Source organism: Talpa occidentalis, unplaced genomic scaffold, assembly GCF_014898055.3.
Source record: "Talpa occidentalis isolate TD23 unplaced genomic scaffold, MPIMG_talOcc4v2.1 talOcc4.14, whole genome shotgun sequence".
NCBI lineage: Eukaryota > Metazoa > Chordata > Mammalia > Eulipotyphla > Talpidae > Talpa > Talpa occidentalis.
Genome location: NW_023601433.1, coordinates 86,539,734 through 86,555,672, shown reverse-complemented (window position 1 = coordinate 86,555,672; position 15,939 = coordinate 86,539,734). Strand labels below are relative to the sequence as shown.

The window sequence follows — 15,939 nt, the reverse complement described above, 5'->3', positions numbered from 1 at the left end:
ATCCTCTCATCCCTGCACCTCTGGCCTATACCCCAGTTTTTTTTTTACCCAAAAGTAAGAAAAATTTTTTAAAAATAAAAATTAAAAAATGAAGTCAGCATTCCCGCTGCTTGTCACGCTGGGTTTTAAGTGTGTGGCCCTCGCCCCCCACCCCAGGGTCACTTTCTCCTGATGCCATCACAAACCTCCCTGCTGTCTCCCAGGGTTTCCAAGCAATTGTGCCATCAGAGCCTGTCTGCTGAGACCTCTGGAAAAGCCAGGGAGGGAAGCCGAGGGCCAGTCCAGCACAAAGGATATCACCAGGGCTGCTCACCCTCCTGGGGACTGAGAACACATGACTCACCCCACCTGAGCTCAGACAGGGGTTCCGGGGGATGCCCCGGGATCTAGGCATTACGTGCCCACTGAGCCCAATGCCCCTGCGCCCCCGCCTGTGGCTCCGCAGGAGCAGCCAGCATGCCTCTCTCCAAGCACCCGCAGAAGGCGCAGCCCTGGTGGAAGGAGTGGGACCGCAAGGCCCAGAAGAGCGGACTGAGGCACCAGGTGTACGCCACCAACGGCGACTGCTACGTGGGCGAGTGGAAGGACAACCTGAAGCACGGTGAGGGGCCCTCGGCGCGGGCTGCTGGGGTCCGGACCGAGGAAGCGGTGCATTGCACAGAGCTCGCTGGGGACAAAGCCGTGTCCCCAAGGGGGGCCAGCCAGGGACCCCCTACACTGGGCTCTGGAACAAAACTCAGCCCGGACGCCAGCTGAGACAGGTCTCAGGCCAGAGTGGTCCTGAGAGACCCGACGCGGCCCAGCTCTGGGCGCCCAAGCTCAGCCCCTGCCTGTCCTCGCCACGGCCGGCTGAGGACGCGGCAGCCCCAGAACCAACTTGTCATTGGGATTCTGGTCTTCAGAGGACCCTGATATCCCGAAGGCTGATGTGGGCAGGGAGGGAATGTGGGGGGGAGGCCCCCTACCCCAGAAGTCGCTGGGCTCAGATTTAACTGGGCTGAGCTCTGGTCTAACCAGCAGCGGGTCAGGGGAATCTTTGTGCTACCAACTAAACCCAGAAAAACATTTTTTTTTATTCCAAAAACCCTGTGGTGTGGCTTCCGGAGCTTGCAGTTCCAGAGTCTGTGCTTTTTTTTTTTAAAAGAAACCTATTTTTTTTTTTTTTTTTTTTTTTTTTTATAAGCATGCTTTATTTATTGTTTGTTTGTTTGTTTATACATGCACTGGTACAGTCAGAAGCACGGGAGGGTGAGAGAATTCACCAGAGCCAGAGCGGGGAGCAGAGCAGGCAGAAGGACGAAGTACACTGCTGAGGGGAGCAGCGGGCGGCAGGAGAGGCCTGCACACCATGTGGGACCCTCCTCCAGTGGCCGGGAGCAGCCAGGGATCGAACCGGCACCGCAGAGGCCGCGGGCAGCTTCGCAACCCAGCGCTCAACCGCTGCGCCACCGGGGAGGCCAGAAACCTATTTTTTTTTTAAAGATTTATTTATTTATTTGTGCATACAGGAACTGGGGTACAGGCCAGAGGTGCAGGGGGTGAGGGGACTGACCAGAGACAGAGTGGGGAGCAGAACAAGCTGATCTACTGAAATACATTGCTGAGGGGAGCAGCAGGCAAGACAGGAGAGGTCTGCTGCGCCATGGGGGTCAGCTCCCTGGCTGGGGATCGAACTCATGCTGCAGTATCTGGCGGTAACTTCAAAGCACTGAGACTTAACCGCTTGCACCCCCAGGGAGGCCTCCCACACCCTTCACCTTCTAATAATAGGCCCCTCCGACCTGTGCCACATCTGGACCAATAAGAGAAATTCTGAGATATTTCTCTTTTTTTCTTTGTTAAGATTTATTTATGCATACTAGAGCTGGGGTACAGGCCAGAGGTGGGGGGATGAGAGGAGTCACCAGAGACAGAGTGGGGAGCAGGACGGGCAGACTGGCCGAGGTACACTGCTGAGGGGAGCAGCAGAAGAGACAGGAGAGGTCTGCCGCGCCACATGGGTATCTCCCTGCCCGGGGATCGAGCTCATGCTGCAGAGGCTGCGGACAGCTTCATAGGAAGGCCCTTTCCTCCCCGAGCCCCTGCATCGCGGCAGCCACGTGAGTACACGGGAAGGCACAGTCGCGGCCCACCCGGGACAACTCCCGCCTTCACTCCCGCCCGCGGCCCTCCGGCTCGGCTCCGGCGTCGCCCCTCGGCGGGCGCCCGGGTCCCGGGTCAGACGAGCGCCGGCTCTGGCCAGGCGCCCACCCAGCTCCTCGCGCGCCCACCCGAAGCCGCGGGCGCGTGGCTTGTGAGGCAGCTCGGGCGGCCGCCGGCGAGCGCTGAGGTCGAATGTCGCGGGAGCTGGCCTCGCCCCCCACCCGCGACCTCGCGGCGCTGCTCCGCGCTCCTCCCGCGCGGGCGCCCGCAGGCGGCTCTCGCGGCCCCGCCCCGCAGCCCCTCCGGCCGCTCCCGCCGCGGAACCGGGCTTGAGTCTCATTGGGCGCTGCCGGTCACATGCCCGTCAGTGAACCAATCACAGGGCCAGGGCGAGTGGGCTGCACCGATTGGCTGGGCTGGCCAGGGGGCGGGGCCCCAGCGGGAGGGCTGGCTCTCCTCGCGCTCCGGAGTGACAGGTGGAAACAGCTTCAAGTCCACGGCGGTGTCGCTGGGCCCTCCCTGAAGGGCAAAAGCCTTGCTATCCTCTAACCTATTTGCAGGCACTGTTCTAAGTGTTTACATATAAAATTGAATTTAGTGGGGCCTCCCAGGGGGCGCAGCGGGTTGAGTGCAGCGCTGTGAAGCTGTCCGCAGACTCTGCAGCGCGGGTTCGATTCCCGGCCGGCCAGCGACAGTCCCACATGGCGCAGCAGACCTCTCCTGTCCCTCCCCCAGCTCCCCTCAGCAGTGTTTTCAGTCCTTCTGCCTGTTCTTCTCCCTGCTCTGTCTCTGGTGAATCCTCTCACCCTCCTGCACCTCTGGCCTGTACCCCAGCTCTTGTATAAAATTAATAAATCTTTAAAAAAATGAATTTAGTGATCACACAATCTCACAAGATAATCCCCATTTTATAGATGAAGAAATTGAGCTCCAGAGTTAAGTTACTTGTCTGAGATGTTACTTGTCAGATTTTTTGCCCCTGAGCTACAGAGAATCAAGATATGAAATGGCCCAAAGGAATACTCCACAAATATTTCATTCATCCCTTTGCTTAACAAATGTCTCTGTTGGATAAATATTGGTCACCAACAACAGGACAAGCACTGTTCTTTAGTGCTGGCAATAGTTCAACAGACAAAACAGACTTAAGCCAATACCCTCAATGCAGTGCACATTCTCCTGGAAGAGACAGCCAGTAGGTGATAAATGATAAGGAAGTGAATTATCTGTTCTGTTAGATGAGTCATATAAATAAGAGGGTGGGAGAGGCTTGCAGTTTTGTGGGTTTTTTTTAAGATTTATTTATTTATACATACAAGAACTGGGGTACAGGCCAGAGTTGTGGGAGGTGAGAGGATTCACCGGAGACAGAGTGGGGAGCAGAACAGGTGGACTGACTGAAATACACTGCTGAGGGGAGCAGCAGACAAGACAGCAGAGGTCTGCTCTGCCATGTGGGTCAGCCCTGGTCGGGGATTGAACTCATGTTGCAGTGGCTGGCCTAGCTTGATAGCCTGTGTCTTTAACCCCCGTGCCATCAGGGAGGTCCCAGTCTTGCAGTTTTATATGGGCTGGTCAGGGTAGCCTCACTGAGAAAATGGGATTTGAGCAAAGACATGCAGGAGGTAGGGGGTGAATGAATATCTGTGAAAGACTGTTCCAGGCCAAGGGACAAACAGTTGAAACAGGGCCTTTGCATAGTGATCTAGGTTATTCATGACATATTAATAAGAAATGAGGGGCCTCCCCTGGTGGTGCAGCGGTTGAGCGCTGGGCTGTGAAGCTGCCCACAGCCTCTGCAGCGCCAGTTTGATCCCCGGCCGCCGGCGAGGGTCCCACATGGCACGACAGACCTCTCCTGCTGCCTGCTACTCCCCTCAGCAGTGTATTTCGTCAAGTCTGCCTGTTCTGTTCCCCACTCTGGCTCTGGTGAATTCTCTCATCCTCCCGCGCTTCTGACTGTACCCAGTGCTTGTATAAATAAATAAATAAATCTTTAAAAAAAAAAAAAAGAAAAGAGGCTGAAACACTGAAAAGGTTTCTACTCAGGGTTTGCTGTATCACTCCAGCTTCAGGGCAGAGGGCTTGAGAATTGCTGTTTGTAGGGCTAGAACTCTCTTCGGGCTCTCTTCGGGGTCTAGAGGCGAAGCATACATCCACTGTCCTTGCCCTTCAGAATCACTAAATCTAAGGGTCCCTGAGGCTTAGGCAGACATGGTGCCTGCCACCACCACCCCCAGCCCCACATCTGAAGTGTTGGCCCATCTATGTTCCAGGAAAAGGAACACAAATCTGGAAGAAGAAAGGAGTCATCTATGAGGGAGACTGGAAGTTTGGGAAACGAGATGGCTATGGCACCCTCAGCGTTCCAGACCCGGAGACAGGAAAGTACGTGAGAGTGTACTCAGGCTGGTGGAAAGGCGATAAGAAATCGGTGAGTGATGAGTAAGCCAGGCTGAAAGCAGGCCTCCCATGCTTTCATGTGTGGGGTGCAAAAGTCAGGCCTGGGAGAAAGGGGAGGAGGTCTGGGAGGGGAGTAGTTACAGGGTTGCTGTGTGGGTGGGAGAAGGAAGGGGTGGGGAATCTAAAGCCTTCTCAGAACAAAAGCCAGGAAACAGGAAGCCAGAGGAGAGGGCGCAGGGAGGCGCCCAAGGAGCCCCGTGGCTACCAGAAGCCAGCCAGGCAGTGTGGGGCAGTCTCCTCCCTCCTCATCCCCGCTCATTTCCTGGCCTTCTTTTCCCTGGCTCTCCCTTTTCTGAGAACCTTTCTGTTGGACCTGGGTGAGGGGGAGTAGGAAAAAAGGGAGCAAGAAAGCACAGGTCATCTTGCCCTTCCTTGGCCACAAGACCAGAAAGGAAGGCCCCGAGGGATCGGAGGAAGCCAGAGGCACGTCCTTAACCCATAAATGCCCAAGCTGGGGTCACGTTCCTTCAGGTTTCTCTAACAAACTTGAATGAAGTCTCGCCATCGGCCATGGAGACATAATAAGGTAGTACTGCCACTCAACAACACCATCATTCTCATCCTCATTTTACTGATGAGAAACAAGCTCAGAGTGATGAAGTGCCTTGGGTGGGTTGTACCCCTAACATGTAAGAGTCCAGGGTTTTATGATTTCTGCCCTCAAATTGTTTACTAGCTAGTGGGTGGGGGGAGATAGATCCCAGAATAAACAACACATATGATAGAGTGTTAGGTTAGAGGTTTTCAAGAGGAAGGTCATTGAGAATTCAAGGCAGGCTTCCTGTAGGAGGCGATACCAAAATATCCAAGGAGTTACCCAGTGGGGAAAAAGAAGGGGACTTAGCAAAGGAAACAGAAGTCGCAAAGGGAAGGAGATGACAAATAGCAAGGGGGGGGGTGAGAAGAGGGGTAGGGGGGGCCTTGAAGGCTAGGTGGGGGATCTGGATGGGGGTGGGTAGACTTGGGCAGCTTAACCCAACCTCCCAGGTATGACCTTCGGGGGTGCGGGGAGAGTTGGATGATTCTCTATGGTGCTAAATGTGATGTTTCTACCATTTTTCTACCCTATAGTTTTGATAGGATTCTCACAGATATCTGCAGTTTTTAATGGGGTCAAATCAGAGTTGGGGAGACGCAGCAATCAAGATGGCGATTTAGCTTGTGTGGAGAACGCAAGGCGGGAATGGGAGGGGGAAGGGGCCTGCGAGGAGACGCGAGGGGCTGCCCGAAGGCGGGCGCGGGGGGCTGGAGGGCGGGACCCGGAGCGCTCAGCCGCAGCCCGCGGCGGGAGGAGGACGGAGCCCAGGGGTGCGGGCGGGTGGGGGGAGCAGGGGGCGCTGCCTTCGTGCTGGCGGCGCCACGAACAGAGTCACCTTTGTGTTTCCAGGGTTATGGGGTCCAGTTTTTTGGGGCGAAGGAGTATTACGAGGGTGAGTGGTGCGGCAACCAGCGCAGTGGATGGGGCCGCATGTACTACAGCAACGGGGACATCTTCGAAGGCCAGTGGCTGAACGACAAGCCAGACGGGGCGGGCATGTTGCGTCAGAGTGAGTCCCCGCCCCGCCCCGCCCCGCCCCGCCCACAAGGCCTGCTGACCCCGCCCACCAACCCCAGCCCCGCCCCTGGCCACACCCACATCCCTCCCAGCCCCGCCCCGCAAGGGACCACACCCCGGGCCCCCTGTGTGGCTTAAGGTGACTGAGAGGCCCAGGTCCCTGGCCTTGAAGAGCTTATGCTCTACAATGGAAGCCTAACAATAAACATGCACAACTGGGGCGATTTCTTATCGTCGTAATAATCACGGCCTGCAATTTGACAACACTGAGCTCACTAACACCTCCCAACAATCTAAGGTTGGCACCGCTACCAGCCCCATTTTACAGATGAACTGAGGCACAGAGAGGTTAAGTTGCTGGCTCGAGTCACACAGCCTGATAATTGTGGGGTCAAAAAAAGTACTAAGGAATTCACCTTGAAAACAGGAAGGTGTGGTCCTAATGAGTTTATTAAATAATCTGAATTTTAAAATAAAACTTGCAGCTTATGAGAAAATTAGGTCTTCGATAAACCAGTTGGGTGCTTAAAATAAACTATCTTTGCATCATAAAACAAATACAAAAATGAGATACAAATGTTGACTGTTAGTAGTTATTTTCACAGGTTAAGACCTTAGAGTTATACATATTACAGATGAATGGACTAAGCAACTAAGTAAGAACTAAGAATTGGCCTATGATTTTAAATATACAATTTGTTCCTATAAATCTTGTCAATAAAAGTAATAAAGAAAAAAAACAGGAAGGTGTGTGAGAAAATGACAAAGGAGTTAGGGGCAGGGGATATTTGGATTTGTCAGGGAATGCCTCCCGAAAGAGGCGTCATTCTCCATCTGAAAGACCTGGATTTTCACTGAGCTGGGGAAGAGGCTTCCCAGGCCCAGGGAAGAGTAAGAGGTGTCCACACTAGTGTCAGGCTTTAACCCCCTCTCTACATAGCGATCAGAGTGAACTTTATACAAGCGAATGTTGCCGCTGCCCTGCTTTCAACCTTTGTACAGCTCCCTGTTGCCCTTACCGAATTCAGAGCCCTTACTGGGGTCCATGAGGCCCAGCATGATGGGGATCCCCTCCAGCCTTGCTCCCACCTCTCTTGAATGCCTCTTTAACACCTCTCCCCTGAACTCACTTGGTTCAGTCAGTATATACTAACATTCTCTCAGTTACACCCTCAATTTCTGCCTCAGGGCCCTTGAACTGCTGGTCTCTCTTCCTGGAATAAAAATCTCTGCACTATCTGCTTCTCAGAGGCCTTCCCTGTCCATTCCACCTAAAGCACTTTTCCCCATTATTCTCAGCACCGGCTTCCTTTCCTTCTTAACACTTAATGCCAGGCGGGGCCTCCCTGGTGGTACAAGGGGTTAAGCACAGCACTATGAAGCTGTTCATAGCCTCTGCAGCACAAGTTTGATCCCCAGCCTGTCAGGGAGATACCCACATGGCGCAGCAGACCTCTCCTGTCTCGCCCACTGCAGTGTTTTCAATCTGCCTGTTCTTCTCCCCACTCTATCTCTGGTGAATCTTTTCACCATCCTGCACCTCTGGCCTGGACACCGGTTCTTGTATGCATAAATAAATAAATCTTTATAAAAAAACACTTAAACAGGTGGATCATCTTGGGTGAGATACTTTGCCTCTCTGTGCCTCACGTTCCTCGTCTGTAAACCAGGAACAACAGACACCTGCCCACTTCATCAGGCAGTACTGAGGATTAGAAAAGGGAGTCAGTCTGTGTAAGTGCTCAGAGCAGGGCCTGGCACATAGTACGCTCTCTATAAAGCTGGTATCATTTTTTTAAAAGATTTGTTTATATAAGAACTGGGGTATAGGCCAGAGATGCGGGAGGGTGAGATAATTCACCAGAGACAGAGAGGGGAGCAGAACAGGCAGATGGACCAAAGACACTGCTGAGGGGAACAGTGGGCGAGACAGGAGAGGTCTGCCGCGCCATGTGGGTATCTCCCTGGCCAGCTGGGAATTGAACTCGCATTGCAGAGGCTGCGGACAGCTTCACAGTACTGTGTTCAACTGGCTGCGCCACCGGGGAGGCCCAAAGCTGATATCATTATCCCACCGGATTGGGAGTGGCAGCAGGACCAGGTCTGTGTCTGTTTTGTTCCCCACTGTTTCCCCACTCCCTGGTACATAGTAGGTGTTCTGGGTGAGGGCATGCACCAGAGCCCAGTCTCCTGCAAACTAAAGATTCCAACTTTTCACCAGGCACTACAGTGCCCCACAGTAGGAGGACTGGAGATGCATCTTTTTTTCAGATTTTTTTTGTTTATTTATGCATACGAGAGCTGGGGTGCAGGCCAGAAGTGCAGGGTGGGGTATGTGAGAGGACTCACCAGAGACAGAGTGGGGAGCAGAACAGGTGGATCCACTGAAACAAAGTGCTGAGAGGTGCAGCAGGCAAAACAGGAGAGGTCTGCGGTGCCATGTAGGTCAACTCCTTGGCTGGAGATCGGACTCATGCTGCATTGCTGTTGATAGTGTCATAGTACTGAGACTTAGCCCCTTGTGCCACCAGAGAGGTGCCCTGGAGATGCATCTTTTCTTATGGTCTGGACTATGGAGCCACCCTGCCTGAGTTCAAATCCTGGCTCAAACCCTTATTGTGAGCTCAGCATTTTGCCTCAACTTTGGCCTCAGTTTTCTCATCTGTAATATAAGGATAAAGATGAAACTTAACTAAGGTTATTGTGAAGATCAAACAAGATTTGTATTTGTAAAGTGCTTAGCGGATGCCTGACACTGTAATAATAATGACATTACTACAACAGCTCATACTTGGATATAGCAGGGATCAGCAAACTCTGGCCCCTGGGCCAAATCCAACCCAACATGTTTTTGTAAATAAGTTTTATTAGCACAGAGACTTGTTTATCATTTACATACTGTCCTTGGCTGCTTTCTTGCTCCAAAGGCAGCACTGAGTAGCCATGGCAGACATCCCATGACCCACAAAAACAAACATACTTATTCCGTGTCCATTTACAGAAAAAGCTTCCTGGCCTCCGATCTCAGGTTTATTTAGTGCTCTTCTAAATCTTTCCCCTGTCTCCACTTTTTTAATCTTCACAGTTCTACAAGGTGAGTACAACTGTTATTCCCGTTTTACAAATGAGAAAGTGAGCCAAAATGGTGACGTGACCTGCTCAAGTTCACACGGCTCGGAAGTGTCAGAGCCGAGCTGTGTTACCTTTATTATTACTTTTATAACACCACCTTCTTCAGATGAAAAATAGACTTGATTGGTGATGAAAGTGTGGGCTCCTGGTGTGAACTGGTTTCAAATCCCGCCTCTCCACCTCCTGACTGTGAACTTCAGTGAGTCCATCCGATCCCCTGAGCTTTTCCAGCGCCAGCTGGACAGTAGAGGCTCTCACCCTTTGTAGCGAGCACGGTTCCTGTGAGGAGTCAGTGAGCTAGAACCAGTCAGATAAGTGCTGGAAACACTGCCCATTGTTTTATTAGCTACATCTTTTGCAGGAAGAATAAGATGCTGAGAGTTGCTTGTCGAAGTTCAGGGAAGCAGCGGAGGCGTGAGCTTGGTCTGAGTCTGGACGTCCCTGGCCACCCAGTTGTCCTAGACCCTTTTCCACCCAGCCGGCCCAGCTCACTGTAGCCAAGCTGGTTTTCTTCTGGCTTCTGAGTGACATGGTGCAGGTGCAGGTGCAGGCGGCAGCATGGTGGAGGAGCCAGCCTGGTTGTTTGCTGGTTCACGGTGCCCCAAACCCACACCTCCCTGTCTCCCTCCAGAGAATGGGAACCGCTACGAGGGCTCCTGGGAGAGAGGCATGAAGAACGGGTCGGGGCGTTTCTTCCATCTGGACCATGGTCAGCTCTTTGAAGGCTTCTGGGTGGACGATGTGGCCAAGTGTGGCACCATGATTGACTTTGGCCGTGATGAGGCCCCTGAGCCCACCCAGTTCCCTATTCCTCAGGTGAGCAGCCCTCACCAGGGCTCGGTAGCCACACCCAGAGACGGAGAGAAAACAGCACCCCCCCACCCCCAGCCACACCCAGCCTGTTCGGGCCCAGCCCAGCCAGAGAACAGACAAGGTTTTGTTTTCAGTCAGGTGATCCCCAGAGTCAGGCAGCACTGCATGAGGCTTGCAGCACCCCCTAATGCTGGCAGCCTGGGTCTTCCATGCTCCCCAGCCCAACACCTGGCTGCTTCCCTACAGGTCAAACTGCTGGACCCTGACGGTGTGCTGGAAGAAGCCATGGCCATGTTTAAGAAGACAGAGAAAGAAAGAGATTGATGCCAGGTGAGGGGCGGGCACACGGCCACCCTCTGACTTGGTCAAGGCAGCTCCTAGCCCTGGAGTCCTTTGGCCAAGGGCAGTAGCAGAGGGGGAGTCTTGCCTCCTGGAGCACGCAGCTGGTCCACTTGGCTCTCGTCCTTTCAAAACTCGCTTCCCAGTTTGTTCCAGAGCTGCCCAATCTGCCCATGTGCACCTGGGCTTATGGGTGGAACACCGGCTCAGAGCCAGGGGCACGTTCTTTCCTGGATGCCCTTGACAGCTGTCCAGCCCCAACCCCTCCTGAGTGTGGGTATATGTGGGCTTCCAGGAGAGTATCGGTATAGCACCGCCCCTAGCCCTAGCAGAGAGAGCCCCAAAGCATCAGGAGTCATGGGACTCACCCAACCGCTCAGACCAGTGTGGCTCCCGCGAGAGCAGCTGGTGGTGGCAGCGACTCCGGGCACACCCTCAGTGCCCTCCGAGGGCACATCACCCTCCAGTACTGGCCCATTTGCCAATATGGTTTCAGTGGCTTTCCCCACCATGGCCTTGGGGACCTCGTTACCGCCATCATTCTAGGACTCCACTCCAAGTGTGTGAGAATAAAGGAGAACCCGGTGGCATTCGCCTGGGCCTGTGGGGCCAGATCCGGGGGAGGGGGTGGGGGATCCGGAGGGATTTCAAGCAGAGAAGATGGAAGGAATGCCCATGGACTGGGTGAACTGACCTTGGAGAGAAAGGGGTATGCCAGAGGGGGCGCCTCGTCTACACACCGGCCACCTGGACTGGGTGTCAAAACCTGACCTGGCTACTCAACCCAACCCAGGTTCTCAACCCCTGAATCCTGAGGGAGCTTTAAAAACCAAGAACACCTGGGACCCACACCCAGATCCTCATCTGGGCGAAGTGAGGCCTGCGCCTTCAGAAAGATCCCAGGGTGATTCTAGTGTGCAATGGGGGAAGAGGGAAGAACCCCTGACTGAGCAGATGACCTCAGTTTCCCCATCTGTAAGATGAATTTGGGAGCTCTCATGGAGGCAGGGGTTGCGGATTTGCGATCAGATGTAATGGCGGACACCATGTGTTGAGGTTAAATTGTGAGCCGGACTGGGGAAGGGCCTTGGCTCTATCTGATGTAGACAACATTCCTGCGAGGTAGAAGTACCTCGCAGGTAGAAGTACCTCTTTGATAATGGTAGACGCTGGAGCTCTGCTGTCAGACTGCTGGGTGTGAATCCTGGGGGCGATTTGGTAGCTGTCTGTTCTCGGGGATGTCACTCGACCTCTCTGTTCCCTGGTTTTCCTCACCTGTAACATGGGACAGCAACGGTACTTCCACCAGGGGTACTGTGCAGGCAAAAGAAAGCGTGGGTCCACCCTTTCTAGCTCGGGGGCATTAGGCAACTCCTGGAGACTTTTCTGGTTGTCACAACTGGCTAAGGAGGGCGGAGGCTACTATCGTGCAGTGGGTCAAGACTGGGGAGACCCAACATCTGCGACAATTCACCCCAAGTCAGCAGTGTTGAGGGCAGGTGCCCCTGAAATAGTGACACCTGCAAGGTCCCAGCAAAGGTCTGGCACAAGGGATTCCACAAGCGCTCACTGTTGCTGTTGCGGTTCCCCCCACCCCGCTAAACCCTTAGCCAGATGGCCTGACCCCAAGATGTGATCCTGTCGTACCAATGACGCCAGAAGTCTAGCCTGCCTGCGCTGTGACGCAAGCATGCACAGCAGGGCCCCGGGCTGACAGCGCCCCCCCCCCCCCCACCTTGCAAGCTGTCCTGCTGTAACTAATGCCAGTTTAGAGCAGGAAATTGGGGTTCAGCTCAGCGAGGCTCACAAGTCACCAGGCGCTTGTACCTCTACGTAGGCCTATCTGCCCTTAAGGCCCGGAAGCAGCTGTTTAGGGGACAATTTTCCTGCAAAAGCTGCGGGTGTGTGCTTGTTTATGTTCAACATTTCTCAAGGTGGGAACACAATAAACTGGCAACAGTGCTTGTCTCTGGGGATAAGGAGGACCTGGGATGGGGGAGGGGCAACTAAGTACCGTTTCTGTTGTATTTGGAACTGTGTGAATATATTATGTATTCAAAATATAAATAAAACTGAAATTCAAGAGATTGTATTGTTAACTTGTGTTCCCTTAGTTGCCTGGGTTTGCATGTACCTGGAGTGCTTGTTTAAAAAAAGATTCCAGGGCCTCCCCTGGTGGCGCAGCGGTTGAGCGCTGGGTTCCAAAGCTGCCCGCAGCCTCTGCAGCGCCGGCTCAATCCCCGGCTGCTCCCCGGCCACCGGAGGAGGGTCCCACATGGCGCGTAGACCTCTCCTGCCGCCTGCTGCTCCCCTCAGCAGTGTACTTCAGTCCTTCTGCCTGCTCTGCTCCCCGCTCTGGCTCTGGTGAATTCTCTCACCCTCCCGCGCTTCTGACTGTACCCAGTCCTTTGCATAAATAAATAAATAAATAAATCTTAAAAAAAATAAAAAAAGATTCCAGGGGGCCTCCCTGGTGGTGCAGGTGGTTGAACGCCCCACTGTGAAGCTGTCCCCAGCCTCTGCAACGCGGGTTCAATCCCGGCTGGCCGGCGAGGGTCCCACATGGCAAAGCAGACCTCTCCTGCCTCGCCCACTGCTCCCCTCAGCAGTGTATTTTATCAGTCTGCCTGTTCTGTTCCCTACTCTGTCTCTGGTGAATCCTCTCACCCTCCTGCGCTTCTGGCCTGTACACCGGTTCTTGTATAAAAACAAAAAAAAAATCTTTAAAAAAAAAAAAAAAAGGATTCTAGGGCCTCCCTGATGGCGCGACCCACACAGCGCAGCAGACCTCTCCTGTCTCCCCGCTGCTCCTCTCAGCAGCTTATTTCAGTCAATCAGCCTGTTCTGTTTCCCACTGTCTGTGGTGAATCCTCTCACCTCCCACACCTCTGGCCTGTACCCCAGTTCCTGTATTCGTAAATAAATAAATCTTTTTTTAAAAAAAGAAAAAAAAAAAAAGATTCCAGAGATAAAGTCAACTTGAACTAGAATCCCGGGTTGGGAAATCGGCATTTAACAAGCCAATCTGGTGACTCTTGAGTTCAGGTAAGAAAGCCTCACGTAGGGCCTCCCTGGTGGCGCAGCAGTTGAGTGCTGGGTTGTGAAGCTGCCCGCAGCCTCTGCAGCGCTGGTTCGATCCCCGGCCACCGGGTGAGGGTCCCACATGGCGCGCAGACCTCTCCTGCCGCCCGCTGCTCCCCTCAGCAGTGTGTTTCGTCAGTCTGTCTGTTCTGCTCCCTGCTCTGGCTCTGGTGAATTCTCTCACCCTCCCACACTTCTGACTGTACCCAGTGCTTGTATAAATAAATCTTAAAAAAAAAAAAAAAAAAAGAATTGCAATTGACTGTAAAACACCAAATATGTTTAAATTTATCCATTCTTACCAATACTTAAAGAAAATAAATGATCACTTTAAAAAAAAAAAAAAAAAAGAAAGCCTCACGTAGCCTCCCTGGTGGCACAGGGTAAAATCTCAGCACTATTAAGCTATTGCCAGGCACCGCACGCGAGTTCGATCCCCGTCAGGGAGCTGAACCACGTGGCTAGGCAGACCTCTCCTGTCTCCCCACTGCTCCCCTCAGCAATGTATTTCAGTAGATACACCAGTTCAGCTCCCCTTTGTCTCTAGTGAATCTTCTCACCCCCCTGTGCCTCTGGTCTACACCCCAGTTCTTGTATGCATAATTTTTTTTTTTAAAGATTTATTTATTTATACAAGCACTGGGTACAGTCAGAAGCGCGGGAGGGTGAGAGAATTCACCAGAGCCAGAGCAGGGAGCAGAGCAGGCAGAAGGACCGAAGGACACTGCTGAGGGGAGCAGCGGGCGGCAGGAGAGGTCTGCGTGCCATGTGGGACCCTCGCCCGGCGGCCGGGGATCGAACTGGTTCTGCAGGGGCTGCGGGCAGCTTCGCAACCCAGGGCTCAACCACTGCACCACCGGGGAGGCCCCATATGCATAAATCTTAAAAAAAGGAAAAAGCAAGGTTCATAAGTCACAGCCCAGGAATTACTCCAGCTGGATCCCAGGTCTCTGAGAGCAAGGAGGTGGGTATCTTAGAGAAAAGCATGGGTCATGTTCAACTCTCTGGGCTGTACTGAAGGGCTTGGCGGTGGTGGTCGTGGGGAAACCTTACCCAGTTCTATTCTGTCCCAGAGGGTCACTCAGACACAGGGAATGGGTGGGTCCTGGGGTCTGTGAAACAGGATGGAGGCAAGAATGTGCAACAAGGAAAAGGTGCTGCTGTTGGCTTTAGCCAAGTCTGTTCAGGATAAGGTCTTAGGGTCACAATTTCTCCAGCAATGTTCACTTGAGCCAGAGCGCTGTATAAAACCACTTTCTAAAATGAGTTTCTGGGACAGAATTGGCAGAATTGGCAGCCAGCCTGCAAGTAACAGATGAAGTTGGTTGGTGTAATACAAGAGGGAGTGGTGGGGCCTGTGGCAAATATATATCCCCAGGGAGCGAGCAGGTGGGGCAACTCATGTTCACTGTTGTTCTGCTAGAAGATGGACCCAGTACTATTGCTGCTGGATCTTCCGATTACTTAACCAAAGTGAGAATCAGCGCCCACGTAAGTTTTGGTGAGTGCCCAGGCTCTAATCCAGACTTTCTAGGTTCAAATTCTGGCCAATTACTTAACCCATGGGCATGCCTGTTGCCATCTACAAAACAGAGATAAATATTCCTGCCAAAATGCACAACCACCTGATTGTAATAATGAAAAAATATCAGAGAAGGGCCTCCCCGGTGGCGCAGCGGTTGAGCACGGGGTTGCGAAGCTGCCCACAGCCTCGGCAGCGCCGGTTCGATCCCCGGCTGCTCCCCGGCCACCGGAGGAGGGTCCCACATGGCGCGCAGACCTCTCCTGCCGCCCGCTGCTCCCCTCAGCAGTGTACTTCGGTCCTTCTGCTTGCTCTGCTCCCTGCTCTGGCTCTGGTGAATTCTCTCACCCTCCCGCGCTTCTGACTGTACCCAGTGTTTGTATAAATAAAAATAAATAAATCTTAAAAAAAAAAAAAAGGGGCCTCCCCAGTGGCGCAGCGGTTGAGCGCTGGGTTGCGAAGCTGCCCGCAGCCTCTGCGGCGCCGGTTCGATCCCGGCTGCTCCCCGGCCACCGGAGGAGGGTCCCACATGGCGCACAGACCTCTTCTGCCGCCCGCTGCTCCCCTCAGCAGTGTCCTTCGGTCCTTCTGCCTGCTCTGCTCCCTGCTCTGGCTCTGGTGAATTCTCTCACCCTCCCGCGCTTCTGACTGTACCCAGTGCTTGTATAAATAAAAAAATAAAAAAATAAGTAAGTAAATACATAAACAAACAAATAAAAAAAATCTTTAAAAAAAATAAAAATAAAAATAAAAAAATATATATCAGAGAAACTGGGCCTTCCCTGGTAGCGCAGGTGGCTGTGCGCAGCGCTCTGAGGCTGTCTGCAGCCTCTGCAGTGCCTGTTCAATCCTGGCTGGCTGGCGAGGGTCCCACACGGCACAGCAGACCTCT

At 53.2% G+C, this 15,939-nt stretch overlaps 1 protein-coding gene across 1 annotated transcript; it reads left to right on the top strand.

The window, feature by feature from the left end:
* Positions 1–255: 255 nt before the first annotated feature.
* MORN3 (MORN repeat containing 3) lies at positions 256–11,060 on the top strand. Its single transcript, XM_037511227.2, has 5 exons — positions 256–601; positions 4,419–4,576; positions 5,993–6,152; positions 9,924–10,108; positions 10,352–11,060. Exons 1-5 carry the CDS (start codon positions 457–459, stop codon positions 10,427–10,429), a joined length of 726 nt encoding a protein of 241 aa, XP_037367124.1. The 5' UTR covers positions 256–456; the 3' UTR covers positions 10,430–11,060.
* Positions 11,061–15,939: the final 4,879 nt, after the last annotated feature.

Bases quoted from the DNA above. Each gene is read 5' to 3' on its own strand.
- MORN3 (XM_037511227.2), top strand. From the start codon at position 457: ATGCCTCTCTCCAAGCACCCGCAGAAGGCGCAGCCCTGGTGGAAGGAG. The intron at 4,577-5,992 runs GTGAGTGATGAG...TTGTGTTTCCAG, and splicing joins GGAAAGGCGATAAGAAATCG to GGTTATGGGGTCCAGTTTTT. The intron at 10,109-10,351 runs GTGAGCAGCCCT...GCTTCCCTACAG, and splicing joins CCCAGTTCCCTATTCCTCAG to GTCAAACTGCTGGACCCTGA.